At 45.7% G+C, this 13,083-nt stretch overlaps 1 protein-coding gene across 5 annotated transcripts in view; it reads right to left on the minus strand.

The window, feature by feature from the left end:
• Positions 1-2,693: 2,693 nt before the first annotated feature.
• Positions 2,694-13,083, minus strand: part of ATF7 (activating transcription factor 7) — an 86,856-nt gene continuing 76,466 nt past the window's right edge. For 3 of the 5 annotated variants that reach the window (XM_030322757.2, XM_032593982.1, XM_030322759.1), the window contains 2 exons: positions 12,167-12,275; positions 3,396-8,561 (listed from right to left, as the gene is read on the minus strand). In XM_030322757.2, coding sequence (XP_030178617.1) covers positions 8,344-8,561; positions 12,167-12,275 — 327 coding nt within the window. In that variant the 3' untranslated portion in view covers positions 3,396-8,343. Of the gene's footprint in view, positions 3,287-3,395; positions 8,562-12,166; positions 12,276-13,083 lie in introns of those variants that run through there. The other 2 variants (XR_003970378.1, XM_030322758.1) reach the window with 2 other exon arrangements.

A 13,083-nucleotide genomic window follows, 5' to 3' on the forward strand; every position in this document is an offset into this window, starting at 1 on the left:
ACAGCTCAGAGCCTGGAGCCTGTTTTGGATTCTGTGTCTCCCTCTCTCTCTGCCCCTCCCCAGCTGGTGCTTTCTCTCTCTTTCTCTCTCTCAAAATAAATATTGAAAAAAAAATTAAAAATTTTTAAGAAATAAAAGAAACTACTTTCCAGGGTGAGCATTATTTGAGATACTTTTGGTAATCCATTTGGCACAGGATCTGGCACAGAGCAAGTGTCCTCGAAACGTTAGCAGTGGTGATCCTTGCACAGAGTCCCAGTGAATTTTCCATCTCCTGAGACATTGGTGGGGCAGACTTATCCATGTGCCATGCTGGCTTCCGTCTCCTGTGGCCTCCACCAGGGGTCTCAGTGTGCCCCACTAAGTCACATACTGTTGCACATCTTTCATGTGTGCGAGCCTTTCACGTATTTGATTCTTCCACTCTATTTTTTGTTAAGGGGACCTCCCTCTTTTAGCAAGCCATCTAGCAACCAATCTATAACTTTGGATAGGTAGAATAGAGCAGGTTTTGATCTGCATGTTCGAGATACTAGGTTTCTATTAATGCGGCCTCCCTCTGTAAGCTTGGTCTCACAGTTGGTCCCAAGCACAGAACCTGACACTCATCATCATCACATCTTGGAATGTCACCGCTTCTTAGAAGGGAGGAGTATCCAGTCCACGAGCAGGTGGTTTTTCTGTGGGAAATGGATCCTATACCACATCAAGGCCTCTGTCTGTTCTTATCTGACAGAAGTCCAGAGGGGCAGCGTTGTGAGGGTGTGTGAACCACTGCAGAGTGGTTCTGGGGTCAGACAGAGCCATTGTAATGCCAGCACGTGCACGTCACCGTGGGCCTTGAGCAAATGTCAACCTAAACCTCAGTTCATCTTAAATGAGGCATTACCAAGGGGTTGTTGTGAACAGAAAATGACTTAATGAATGCAACGCATCTAGTGTTACACCCAGCACAGAGCAGCCAATAAGTGTTTGCTACCCTGATTCTCCTGGTGTCTCTGATCATCAATTACAAGTGGATCTGAGCTGAGGCTCAATTCAGAAAAGGTCAGGTCTAGCTAACTTCCTATGTCCAGGATGGAGATAGCTATCTTCTTTGGTACGAACAGACATATTGCTGGTTCAGATCCAGACCACTGCAATAAAGTATCGCAATGAGGCAAATCAAATGAATTTTTGTTTCCCAGTGCCCGTAAAAGTTATGTTTACACTATGCTATTGTCTATTAAGTGTGCAAATGTCTAAAAAAATCATGTCCATACCTTAAATTTAAAATATTCCTGGGGCACCAGTGTGGCTCAGTTGGTCAAGCATCTGACTCTTGATTTCGGCTCAGGTCATGATCTCAGAGTTCATGAGATCTAGCTCTGTCTCCGGCTCTGTGCTGACAGCGTGGAGCCTACTTGGGATTCTCTCTTAAAATAAATGAGTAAAACTTAAAACAAAGTTAAGATATTGCTAAAAAATGCTAACAATCATCTGAGCTTTTTAGCGAATGGTAATTTTTTTTTTTCCTTAAGTAAGCTCTACACCCAACGTGGGGCTTGAACTCAGGACCCTGAGTCCTGAGACTCAGGGACCCTGAGATCAAGAGCCAATGCTGCACCTACTGAGCCAGCTAGGCCCCCTGCAAGCTGTAATCTTTTTGCTGGTAGAGGACCTGGCCTTGATGGTGATCACTGCTGACTGATCAGGTTGGTGACTGCTAAAGGGTGGGGGTGGCTGTGGCATGGCAATTTCTTAAAATAAGACAATGAAGTTTGCCGCATCGATTAGCTCTTCCTTCCATGAATGATTTCTCAGTAGTGTGTGATGCTCTTTGATAGCACTTTACCCACAGAATTTTAAAAATTAGAGTCAAACCTCTCAAATTCAACCACTGCTTTATCAACTATGTTTCCGTAATATTCTCATAATCTTTTTTTTTTTTGAATATTTTAATTTTAAGTAATCTTTACACCCAACATGGGGCTCGAACTCATAATCCCGAGATCAAGAGTCACCTGCTTCACCAACCGGTACTCCAGCCAGACACCCCTGTAACATCCTACCACAAATATCACATCCTTGGGTAGGCTCAAACCGTCAACCTTTGGGTTAACAGCCGGACGAGCTAACCGGCCGTGCTACAGAGATCCGCCCTGTAATATTCTAAATGCTTTGTCATTCCTAGTCTTGACAGCGCCTTCACCAGGAGAATCTGTCTCAAGAAACCACTTTCTGTGCTCCTCTGTAAGCAGCAGCTCCTCTGTTCAGCTTGGATCAAGGGGTTACACCAAAGCAGTCCCATCTTCAGGCTCCATTTCTAAGTCTAGTTCTCTGCTACTATCTCCCCCACATCTGCACATACTTCCTCCACTGGGATCCTGTACCTTCAATTTGTAAAAAACAAAACAAAAAATCCCCACCCTCTGCAAAGTGCAACAGAACAAGATACGCCTGCAGCTGGGATGGGTTAATTCTCCCAACTTGGGAAAGTGCCCTCCCTTCAGTCCCAGGTCTTCCAAAGCCTCACGATCTTGGCAGCTTTGGTATTTGGATTTCAGCAACTTATTTTCTCACCTTCTCTGGAAACCCATGCGCTCCCGAGCACAACACAGTGAAGACCACCACTGCCTTTCCCACTCTCCTGCAGAGACTCAGGCTTCCTACTTGCATCAGTTACACCAAACACCAACCACAAACAGCTTCTAAGTCACTTCTCTTCTACCTGGAAGCCCTCAGAGGCACCTGCTATCTCCTGGTCAAGTTCTGTAGCCTGGCTCCCTCTTCCTCATTTGTGCTAATTATCTAAGGATACATAAACATGAGCAATTACTAGTGACTGCCCTGCCCCTTGCCAGTTCCTGGCCATTATCTGTTTTTCTTGTGAACTCTTACCTGCTTTTAAATAAGCTCCACCCCTCACTTCCAGATCGACCTCTTCCCCACATCTTTAACTCCTGTGTGTGTGTTTGTGTGTGCACTCCCCTAGTCATGCTGGAAACTTTCTGAGAGTAGGGCTTTTGTTTTTTATTGTTGGGAGGAAGGTGGGGAAAAACACTGAAAGATAAGAGGCCACTTGCCTTCAGACACCCGACCATTCCCCATCCACATAAAGCACACAAGTTCTACAGCGAAGGCTCCCATAATGTGGAGGCCCTTGTGCCCGTGGCAGTGCACAGATGTGAGCCCCTGTCTCTACGCCTTCTTTTGTCTTTATGTAATTGATATAAACCACCTACCTTCTCTAGGCTGTGTCTTCCCTGAATCAAAAGGAGGGATAAGAATCCCTGCTCCTTCTGTCCTAAAAAACGGGAGAGTGAGGAAAAGCAGACATGAAAGCCCAAGGAGTTCCCAGAGAATAGTGGCCAATGAGACTTGTAGATCAGAGTACCGAAGCATTAGACATAACAGTGGTTCTCTTTGATAGTTTAATGTTATATTTGCAGCATAAATAAGGCACAATATATGTCAGGGCAAGGGGGAGCAGGAGAAGGCATGGCTGGGGGGAGAACTGCGGGGTGGTAAGGGGCAGGGGATGGAAGAAGGCACGGTTAGGGAGAACAGAGTGAAGCCTCTGTCTCAGCCCCGTCCTGGGAGATCGTGAGAGCCTGCTCACAGGGATCATGCTGAGTCGGGTGGCAGGGAAAGGGAGAAGACGGTTTTGTAACAGAACAGCCCGTAGCACTGCATCCTCCCACCTGTCAAAGTCCGCCACTGGGGACTGGGGAGACCCAGACCCAGAGTCGAGCTCCTTGACGGGACGGAGAGGGGCTGCTACATGTCAAAGGTACACAGATGAACAGAGATATAACCATAGATACACACCACTTTCTTTCAACAGACACTATGTCAGGAGGCTGCAGCCTCCACTGTTGGGGCTGGAGGCTCATCTCCCTGCTGGAAAGGGGTGTGTGTGTGTGTGTGTTACAGGACAGCTAGAGCTCCAGCCCATCCTTCCCGTAACAAAGACTGTGGAGTGACCAGTTTGCAAGGGAATATGCGACAATTCCTGTCCAGACCAAGGCAGGACAGGTTTTAGGAAGAAGTAGAAGGAACTCAAACCTAGATTTTGAGATGAATGACGTGGTTGTTGTTTTAATGGGGGTGGAGGGAGGTACTGGAGGAAGTGGAAAAATGTGTTAGTGCTAAGGCAGAGGATGGTACTTAAAATATCCCTGACACCCTACAAGGATTTTCCAGCTTGCCCCTAAGGCAACGGTTCTCACACTTTAGTGTGCGTTAGAATCACGTGGAGTGCTTGTTAGAGCCCAGCCCAGTTCAGTTTCCCATTCAATAGGTCTGTGGTGGGGCCCAAATGTGCATTTCTAACAAGCTCCCAGATACTGGTGCTGCTGCTGCTACTGAGCCTGGACCACATCCTGAGAACCACCGCCCTAAGGGAAGGTCAATGAAACTAGTGCTCATAGCCATTTCTTACAGCTAAAACATCACCCACAAGTAGCTAATGTTGATGATAGCTCTGTGCTACCAGCCCCCCATTAAAAAAATAAAATAAACCCTAGCAGCTACAATACAAACCTGCATCTACAAAGGACACAGCTGCCTTAGCCTGCCTTATTCTCCCCAGCCTTTTCTCATTCTGGGGGTAGGACTTTACCCCAAGGAGAGACAGATGAACTGGTAATGGGATGGGAATAGTGGCCAGTAGCCACTTAACGCTCATTCCTGCTGGGTCACCACTCTGAGGTGAGTGGGTGGGGATTTATGTCTGTGTGTACATGCATGTATGCGAACACAGAGAGAAATCAGGTTTATACAGTGAGGGGGATGATTAAAGTTGTGGGGGGCTGAAGCAGGATGGGGGAATCCTCTAATCTGCCTTGGGGTCCTCACCTGTCCCATTCCCCCCTCCACCCCTGTCAAACAAAAGTCTAAAGAAAGCGGAAAGAGCATTATCAACAAAGGCATATGTGATATAACTAGGAGGACTGGATTCTAAACGGACTGGTTATGAAATTAAAAAAAAAAAAAGAATACATTTCCTTCCTGTGTATACAATGTACAATATTAATGAAAAATAATGATTTGGGGATGGCAAGGAAGTCATGAAAGAAAGGGGGGACTCTCAGGGGAAGGGGGCTGTCGCAGGGCTAGCACCTTTAAAGGAGCCTCTCAGTGTGGAGCAGGGGAGCCTTAGAAACCAGAGGAGGAGTATTTTGGTGTCTGCTTGGTGGTTCAGGCTGTAGACAGGGCATGGTTATGGTTAAGTACCCCGTCAACCAGGATGGGTAGTGCTGGAGGGCAGCGAATCAGGAAAAGAGTTAAGAATGGCAGAACAGGCGTAGGGAAGGCAGCAAGGTGAGTGAGGTTAGGTCGTCTCCTATTTACCACTACCAAGAGTAGAGGGTCTAGTGCTTAGGACCATGGAGAGGAGTGGAGGCTGAAGGAAGCCAGATTTGGGGTGTACAACCAACAGGGGAAGAGCAAGTAAAGGAGGGCCTACTTTTTCCCTCTCTAGCAGTGAGGGAAGTTTTCTCAGGCTTTGCAACTCTGAGCAAGCCTTCTTTTAAAGGAATAGGGCAAAAGTCTGCAGACCTGAAGACCTGGTCTGGTACCTTTCTCTATGGCCTTGGTTATCTATCAGCTGTGTCTCCGGAATGAGGTGGGAGGCCTGAATCTTGTGTTTGCTTAGAGTCCCAAGGCATCCACACTCTCAGCTCCTCTCACAAAGTATCCTCCCTTGGGCCCCTAGAAAGGCCACGGTCATTAAGAAGGGAGAAGTGACGCCCTCCATGACGCTTGGTTCTGGTCCAGATGAGTCTGGAAAGCAAAGGCCAAGGGAGAGTGGCCACACGGCTGGCAGCAATAACAAATATCAGTGACATTCCCCTTAACTATGAGAGAGTCTCAGGATAACCAACTGCCCTGCTTTCTCAGTGAGGCCAAGGACCAGCTAAAGAGCTATCTGGAGGGTTCTGTCCTGTCCCTTCCTACTGCTTCACCAGTAAGGTTCTGGCAATCCCCTCATTTAGGCCCCAATAAGAACTTCCCACCGATGACAATGAGGTAAGGGCTCGAGGGAAGGAGACATGGGGACTAAGAGACCCTCTAAATAAACTAGCTGTCCTACATGGGGACAGACGGGTACGACTCAAACTTCCTCCACAGCCAAACAGTGAGGCAGGGCACATATGCAGTGACAAACGGATTCTTAACTTGAAAAACACTAGAATGAAGGGGGAAGAAAAATAGTCCAGGGTCTTGTGAAGGCTCCTTAGGAGCCATAAACTCAGTCAAGCTTTAGGGCAAGGCTGCTGGTGGGAAATCAAGATGATAAAAAATGAAACACAACTAAAGCAGAAGAAAGTCCCAGGGAGCAGCCATCAAAAGGAAAAGTCCTGAGTACAAGTTACGGCTGTGAACTGTGGAAGGCAAGTGCAGTCCCTGGAGGTGGGGACTTGTATCCCGACCATCTGCCAGGCCATTTGCTAGTCTGAGTCACCTCGGGGGCTGTTCCTGTTGGGTCCCGGGTGGTAGAGGATGAGAAAACTGTGTTTTCTCTTCCTTCTCTTTACCAGGTGTGTCGTGTTCAGCACTGGTTCTGAAAAGCAGGAGGGGAAAGGAAAAACAAACGCAGCAGAACAAGTCACCTGACTGGCTCACCAGTACAGCACTCTGGGAAGACGGGAATCTCGTAGCTTAGATTTCCTCATTCCCCCATGACAGCCAATTCTGGGAAACAAATTAAGGAAGGAAGCTGGCAGTTATTTTGCACGTATGTTTAAGATGGAGGTAGGAGAGAGGGAGAAAAGGGCATTCTTGGCTTGGGCAGATGGCAGAAGGTGGCTCTGGGACAATTGGAAGGGATTCATACTGACAGGCTATTAAAGCTGACCTATCTATCCACAGGCCTCTGGCTTTGGATCACTTCCTGTGGCCCGGTAGAAATTGCATAGTTCAGAGCCAAAGGAAGATCAGAAGTCTTAATGGGGAAGAAAGAGGGACAAGAGGGATGAATTTCTCCCCCTGCAACCTAACGCCTCAAAGTAAGAATGGCTGAGAGCAATAGTCACCAATTTCCCCGGGCAGGCCAGACCTTCCCCAAGCAGGGCTGTTCTGCTGAGATCAGTACTGCACCTTCTCTCTCTTGCTTCTCCCCATGTTACCTGACCCTCGAGAAAACCCACTCAGGACCCTGGCTCTGATGTCTCAGAGTCCTGGGGCTGGGCCTTTGGGGATGCATTGCATCTAGGGGGCATCTAGTTCCAGGAGGCTGCATCGGAAGAAGCGAGACAGAGGCAGGACACAGACGGGGACAAAGAGGGAGATACAGGAGCGGACAGACGACCAAATGGAATATGTGTGCTTTGGCCAGTAAACTCTTGTAAAACATAAAGACTCAATTTAATAACCTGATAGAATGAGCTTTAAACTATACTGTTCCTGCCTGCCCTAATGATAACTGCAGGAGGGTGGACTGGGGAGGCAGGGAATCAGCTAGTCACACTCGGGGCACTTTCCCTTTTCACTAACAAGCAAGAGCTAATAAGGCCACACAAGATGATCTTGCCAAGGCTTAGTGGGAGGTGGAAAAGGCCCCACCTGGAGACCGGGAAAACTCAAGACACAAAAAAATGAGGTACCCAAATAGCTCTAGAAATAGTTGAAAAAGGATTAGAATTCTTGGGGTTTGTTTCTTTTTGCTTTGTTTTTGTTTTTGAGTGTTTTTTTGTTTTTGTTTTTGTTTTTTTTTGGTGGCAGGTAGGGAGAAGGACTAAAGTTTATGGAAGAGCTGGAAAATACTGCTAATTCATGTATCAAAGGTAACTTTACATTCGCCATAAGTGAATGTTTTAACTAGACTTCAGGAAGGGGAAAAGGGGATAAAATAAGCAGCTAACGGGAGACAAAGTCCTGAGCCTATGGGGTAGCTGAGGCGGGCCAGCGGGTGACCTGCCATCAACACTAGCCTCCCTCTACCTAGCAGGAGGTGGCATGCTGCTAAGGAACAGGAAGCCATGGCTTCATGGGAAGAGAGGCAACTGAGAAACCCAAAACCTAGAAGTGCCAAGGGTTAGTGTTAAGAGACAGGTACACATGCACAGGCTGGGGTGATTGTTCGGACCATCTGGAAAGGCCTTTGGCTGTAGGAACATCAGAAACTGCCCCCTTAGGGGATGATCTATGTGGCTCTGGGGCTGGGAGGCTCCTAGTACAGGTGTCAATGTACACGACCATGTGGCTGAAGAAAAAAGCCCCACATCTGTCCGTTACTCACAACACACAATCTTTCCCTCATACCGCCACGTCCAAGGCAGATGGAGGGGATAAGATGACATCTCTCTTGGCTCTCGGGTGGGCGAGCTCTGGCTAGGGACCTCTCCACCAGGGGAGGCATCATCTGCCCGCAGACTGGGACTGTGGGGTCATGATCACATGCGACTGTATCGGCATGCTCAGTTCTGTCCTTTGGCTGGCCATCTGAGTGAGAACCGAGGTGGCCACAGCTTCAGCTGCAGAGCGAACACTGAGGCCATTGCTGGGGGCTGTTGCTGAGCTGTGTTGAATCACAGGGGCTGGAGAACCCGTGGGCTCTGAGCTTTCCTTGGGGCTTTCTGCCAGGGAGGAAGGCAAAGAGCAGAGAGCAAGTGGTTAGAAAACAACATGGACAAACAAGCAGGACTACCTTGTGCCACAGTTCTAAAGGAGCCCAAAAGAAAAGGAAGCCCATCATTTCGGGAGGAAGCTTCCCAGAATCTTGGCTTCTAAGCCATGGAGGGGCTAGGAAATGGGAAGTTGTGAGATGGGCAGCAAGAACTAGGCCCACATTAATCTACCTATCCTAGTAAAGCAGACACCTCAACATGTTAATTACACCATCTGGCTTCTAGGTTACCCCTATTGGAACACTCTTCCTTTATCCATGTCTTTAAAGGTGCTTTAAAATAGATCGCTTGTTTTAGCTATCCTGATTAATTCCCACAAGAATTTAATTGTTCCATTATTTTTTATGTTCCTTTAGTAACCAGTTGCACCACAGGTGAGCCTGATAAATATCAAGCTGCACTCAGATGACGTTATGACCAGTCCTGGGCCAAGGTTCAGTTAATACAACAAACTACAAAGAGGCCTGTTGGACCCTCCTGACTATCAATTAGCTAGGCATTAATGACTTCAAACACGTATTATGAGCTATGCCACGTCACCTAAAGTGACGATAAACACAGAGCTGAGCTGCACACAGAGGTGACTCCATGTTGTTCTTCAGTCGAGTTTTACTAAACGTCACATAACCTCTACGGCTGCTTAAACAGAGATGTATGCAATAAATATGGGCAAACTAGTAAGAGTTGGTTGTATTTTTCATTGTCTGAGTCTTCTTTCAGGATTCAAATATAACCCCCTCTGTGGAGCCCTCTTTGTTGCACTCATGAAATTAACTATTTCATCGCTTGGGCTTTCAGAGCGCACATTCATCTATTCCATCGATTCATCATTTTTACCAAGCATCCTGTGTGCCAGCACTGGGGTATATAATGAATAAACCAGGAGGCCTGTCCTCAGGAAGCTCCCACTCTAGGGGCCGTGTGACTCGGTTAGCTGCACTTACCTTATTCACATGTTGACATGTTTATCTCCTCATAACTCTGAGTTTCTCAGAGGCGGAGACAGTGTGTCATTTATCCTTTGTTAAATACCTACCACGGTGTCTACACCACACAGCAGGAACTAAATACAGCTTTGGAAATAAGTAGTTTAATGGCTCAACTACCTCTTAAAAGTTCTTGCAAGGATTGAGTAGAAAACTTACTGTATATATATTTTTCATACTGATGAATACTCAGTCCTTGCCTTCCTTACCCCATCAAAGAGGATCTGAAATAGTTGATCAATGAACTTGTTGAACCATTTTCTTACTATGGTTTCCAGAACACCACACCCACTACTCAGCTCATTTTCCTCCCGCCTTCTTGGTGGCTCATTCTGCTTCATCTGTGGGTTTCTTCTCCTTTCTCTGACCTCTAAATGTTGGAAGTACCCCAGGGCTCGGTCCTGCAACTACTTTTCTCTCTCTGTCTGTGCTCTTTTGGTAACAGGAACATTTCATCTGGTTTTGTGGCTTTAAAAGCTAACTACATGCTGCTGACTCCCCAAGTTATATCTTCAGCCTTTCCTCTGAACTGCAGGACCACATAACCAGCTTCCACTTGACACCTCCATCCGCAAGCCTAGTCAGCTTCTTAAGCTCAGCTTGTCCAAATCGGAGCTCCAGATACACTCCTAATCCATTTCTTTCTATACTTCCCTCTACTTCCAATTCATGGCAGCTCCATTCTGGCAGCTGCCCAGGCCAAAACTTTTGGTGCAATTTTTGATTCTTTTCACAAATACACCACTCCATCTGGCCCATTATCAAACTCTGTCGCTCTAACTCCAGAACACACCCTGAGTTCACCCTCTTCTCCCCACTTTCGCTACCACCGTCCTGGTCCAAGGCTCGGTCATCTCTTGCTCATAGGACTGCAACAGCCTCCTAAATGGACTGCCCGCTCCTGCCCGTGCGCTCCTGCACACTCCAACAGAGTGATCCTGTTCAAACAGATCGGATCAGTCATGTCACGCCTCTTCTAAAAACCCTCGGATGGTCCCCAACAGAGAGTAAAGGCTGAGGTCCTCACTACGACCAAGGAGGCTCTATGCAGAACTGTTCCCATTAGCTCCCCTACTTCATCTCCAACTACTCTCCACCCCCCACTCTCTCCAATCTAGCTACACTGGCCTTCCTGATGCTCCTACTTTGGGTCTTTGCAACTGCGATCCCTCCTATTGGCAGTACTTTTTGCCCTTATACAAATGCATAGCCAGCTCCCTCACTTCCTTTTTTTTAATATAAATTTTTTAAATGTTTATTTATTTTTGAGAGAGAGAGAGAGAGTGTGAGTGGAGGAGAGGCAGAAAGACAGGAAGACAGAATCTAAAGCAGGTTCCAGCCTCTGAGCTGTCAGCACAGAGTCCGATGCGGGGCTCAAACTCGTCAACTGCGAGATCATGACCTCAGCCGAAGTCGGACGCTCAACCGACTGAGCCACCCAGGCACCCCTCTCTCACTTCCTTAAGTGTCTTTATTCAAAAGCCACCTCATCTAAAATTGCAACCCTGCTGCCAACATTTCATATTCCTCTTCCTGTTTCATTTTTTCTTCCAAGCATTTACTCTTACCTAACATACCATATATTGTACCTATTTATCTCTCTTGTTGTCTGTCTCGCCTACTAAAATATAAGCCCCTCAAGGGTAGGGATCTTAATCTAATATTTGGTTTCCTATTATATCCTCAGCATATAAAACAGTGCCTGGCACAGAAGAGGCTCAATCAGTATCTGCTTAATGAATGAGTGTATCCTGAAGTACATATTAAAATTAAAATTTAAATAGAGACGCTTAAAATGAGTGATGTGGTTACTCTTTTTCTATGGGAACACATCTCTGAAATAATAAAGACAGTTAGTGGAAAAATAATTCAACATATCAAAAGTTGACAGCCAAAATTTCTATGAATTTGTTAAATTTGCAAAGGAGATTTATTTGCTTTCACTGTCCATGAGCAAAGTATTCACAGTAATTTTAATCTCAGGACTGCGCTTGTCCTGAGCATGACGCTATGCCCGTCTCTTTCTAGCACTGTTTTATGTGTGCACATAGGTTACAAACTCAAACCACCATCAGCCCATCATTAGGAAGATAAAATATACCCCCATATCACAATGCTTAACAAATGCCAATGCATCATCTGCTGTTTATATTCTCTTGAGGCCCAGATAGTGTCTTTGACATAAGAAAGAGCTAGATGTGAATCTTGCCTCTGCCACTTCCCCAACTGTGTAACCTCAGGTACATGACTATTCTGAGTTCGGTCTTCTAATGTATAAATGGGGGCAAGATCCACTTCATGAGAGAACTGGGCAGATGGTAGAGTGCCTAACACAAAGGAGGCACCCAATCAATAGTGCTACCCTTTATCTCCAACTATGATAACTCTATATGGTTCAGAAAAAAGTTATTTTGTAGGACTGGTTGTTCCAGAAAGGCTGTTTGTTCACTTATTAGTCTGGATCCCCCAGAACATTCAGAATGGGTTTACAAAATTATAAACAGTTCAGATACGCAGCACATGCAGTTTACTGACTGACCAACCTTGCTTTGGTTGTGAGTCACTCACCTAAATAGCCTTGGGTCTTTTTCTGTAGTGCAGTGACTGGGCAGTCTTTATGAGCTAACAGTAGCTGTTTCAACTGAGCCACCTCATTGCGTAGTAACGTGACTTCATTCTAAAGAGGGAGGGAAGATAAAGGTATCAAGAAAATTCATCCTCTACCCTTGAGCCCCCAGCAGCTGTCCCCACAGTAAGGACAGAATGCTGCCTGGATTTTCTCCCCTGAGTCTGGGAGACTCCTGATCCAGCAAGGCTTCAGACAGCTCAGGGCCAGTACAGTCATGAATTCGACGGCAGGAGCTGCTTACAGTGAAAAGTAGGGATTTATAATAGAAACATTACTCCTATATAGAATAGATATAATCAAACCAAAATTAATAATGCATATGTCCTTTGACTAAGAAAGCCTACTTCCAGGAATCTATTTAACAGAACTACCTACTCAAGAGCATGCAATATTTACTCCAGCATTGCTGTTCTGGCAAAAAAAATTAGACATACTATAAATATCCATACTTTATAATATAACCACACTATAGAATACACTACTATACGGCTATTTAAAAAAATGAAGTAGATCCTCTGTAGACATGGCCAGTTCTCCAGGAGATACCATTATCCCATTTAAGTTAAGACAAACACACAGTACCTCCCTGACCACCCCACAAAAAATATAAATGAAAAAATACTTAGAAATACATAAATGTCTGGTATGGGCACACCAAACTTATCCACAGGAAAAAATAATACTGAAGAGGAACTTTGGTTTTGTTCTGTATCTTTGTGCGTGCATGTGTGTATACATGTTATATATATATATATATATATATATATATATATATATATATATATATATAAATACATTCGTACACTACCTTTGTATTGAAATCTTTTAATTAGTAAGTAATCAAAAGAAGGAATAG

The sequence above is a fragment of the Lynx canadensis genome, chromosome B4, assembly GCF_007474595.2.
Source record: "Lynx canadensis isolate LIC74 chromosome B4, mLynCan4.pri.v2, whole genome shotgun sequence".
In the NCBI taxonomy this organism is placed as follows: Eukaryota; Metazoa; Chordata; class Mammalia; order Carnivora; family Felidae; genus Lynx; species Lynx canadensis.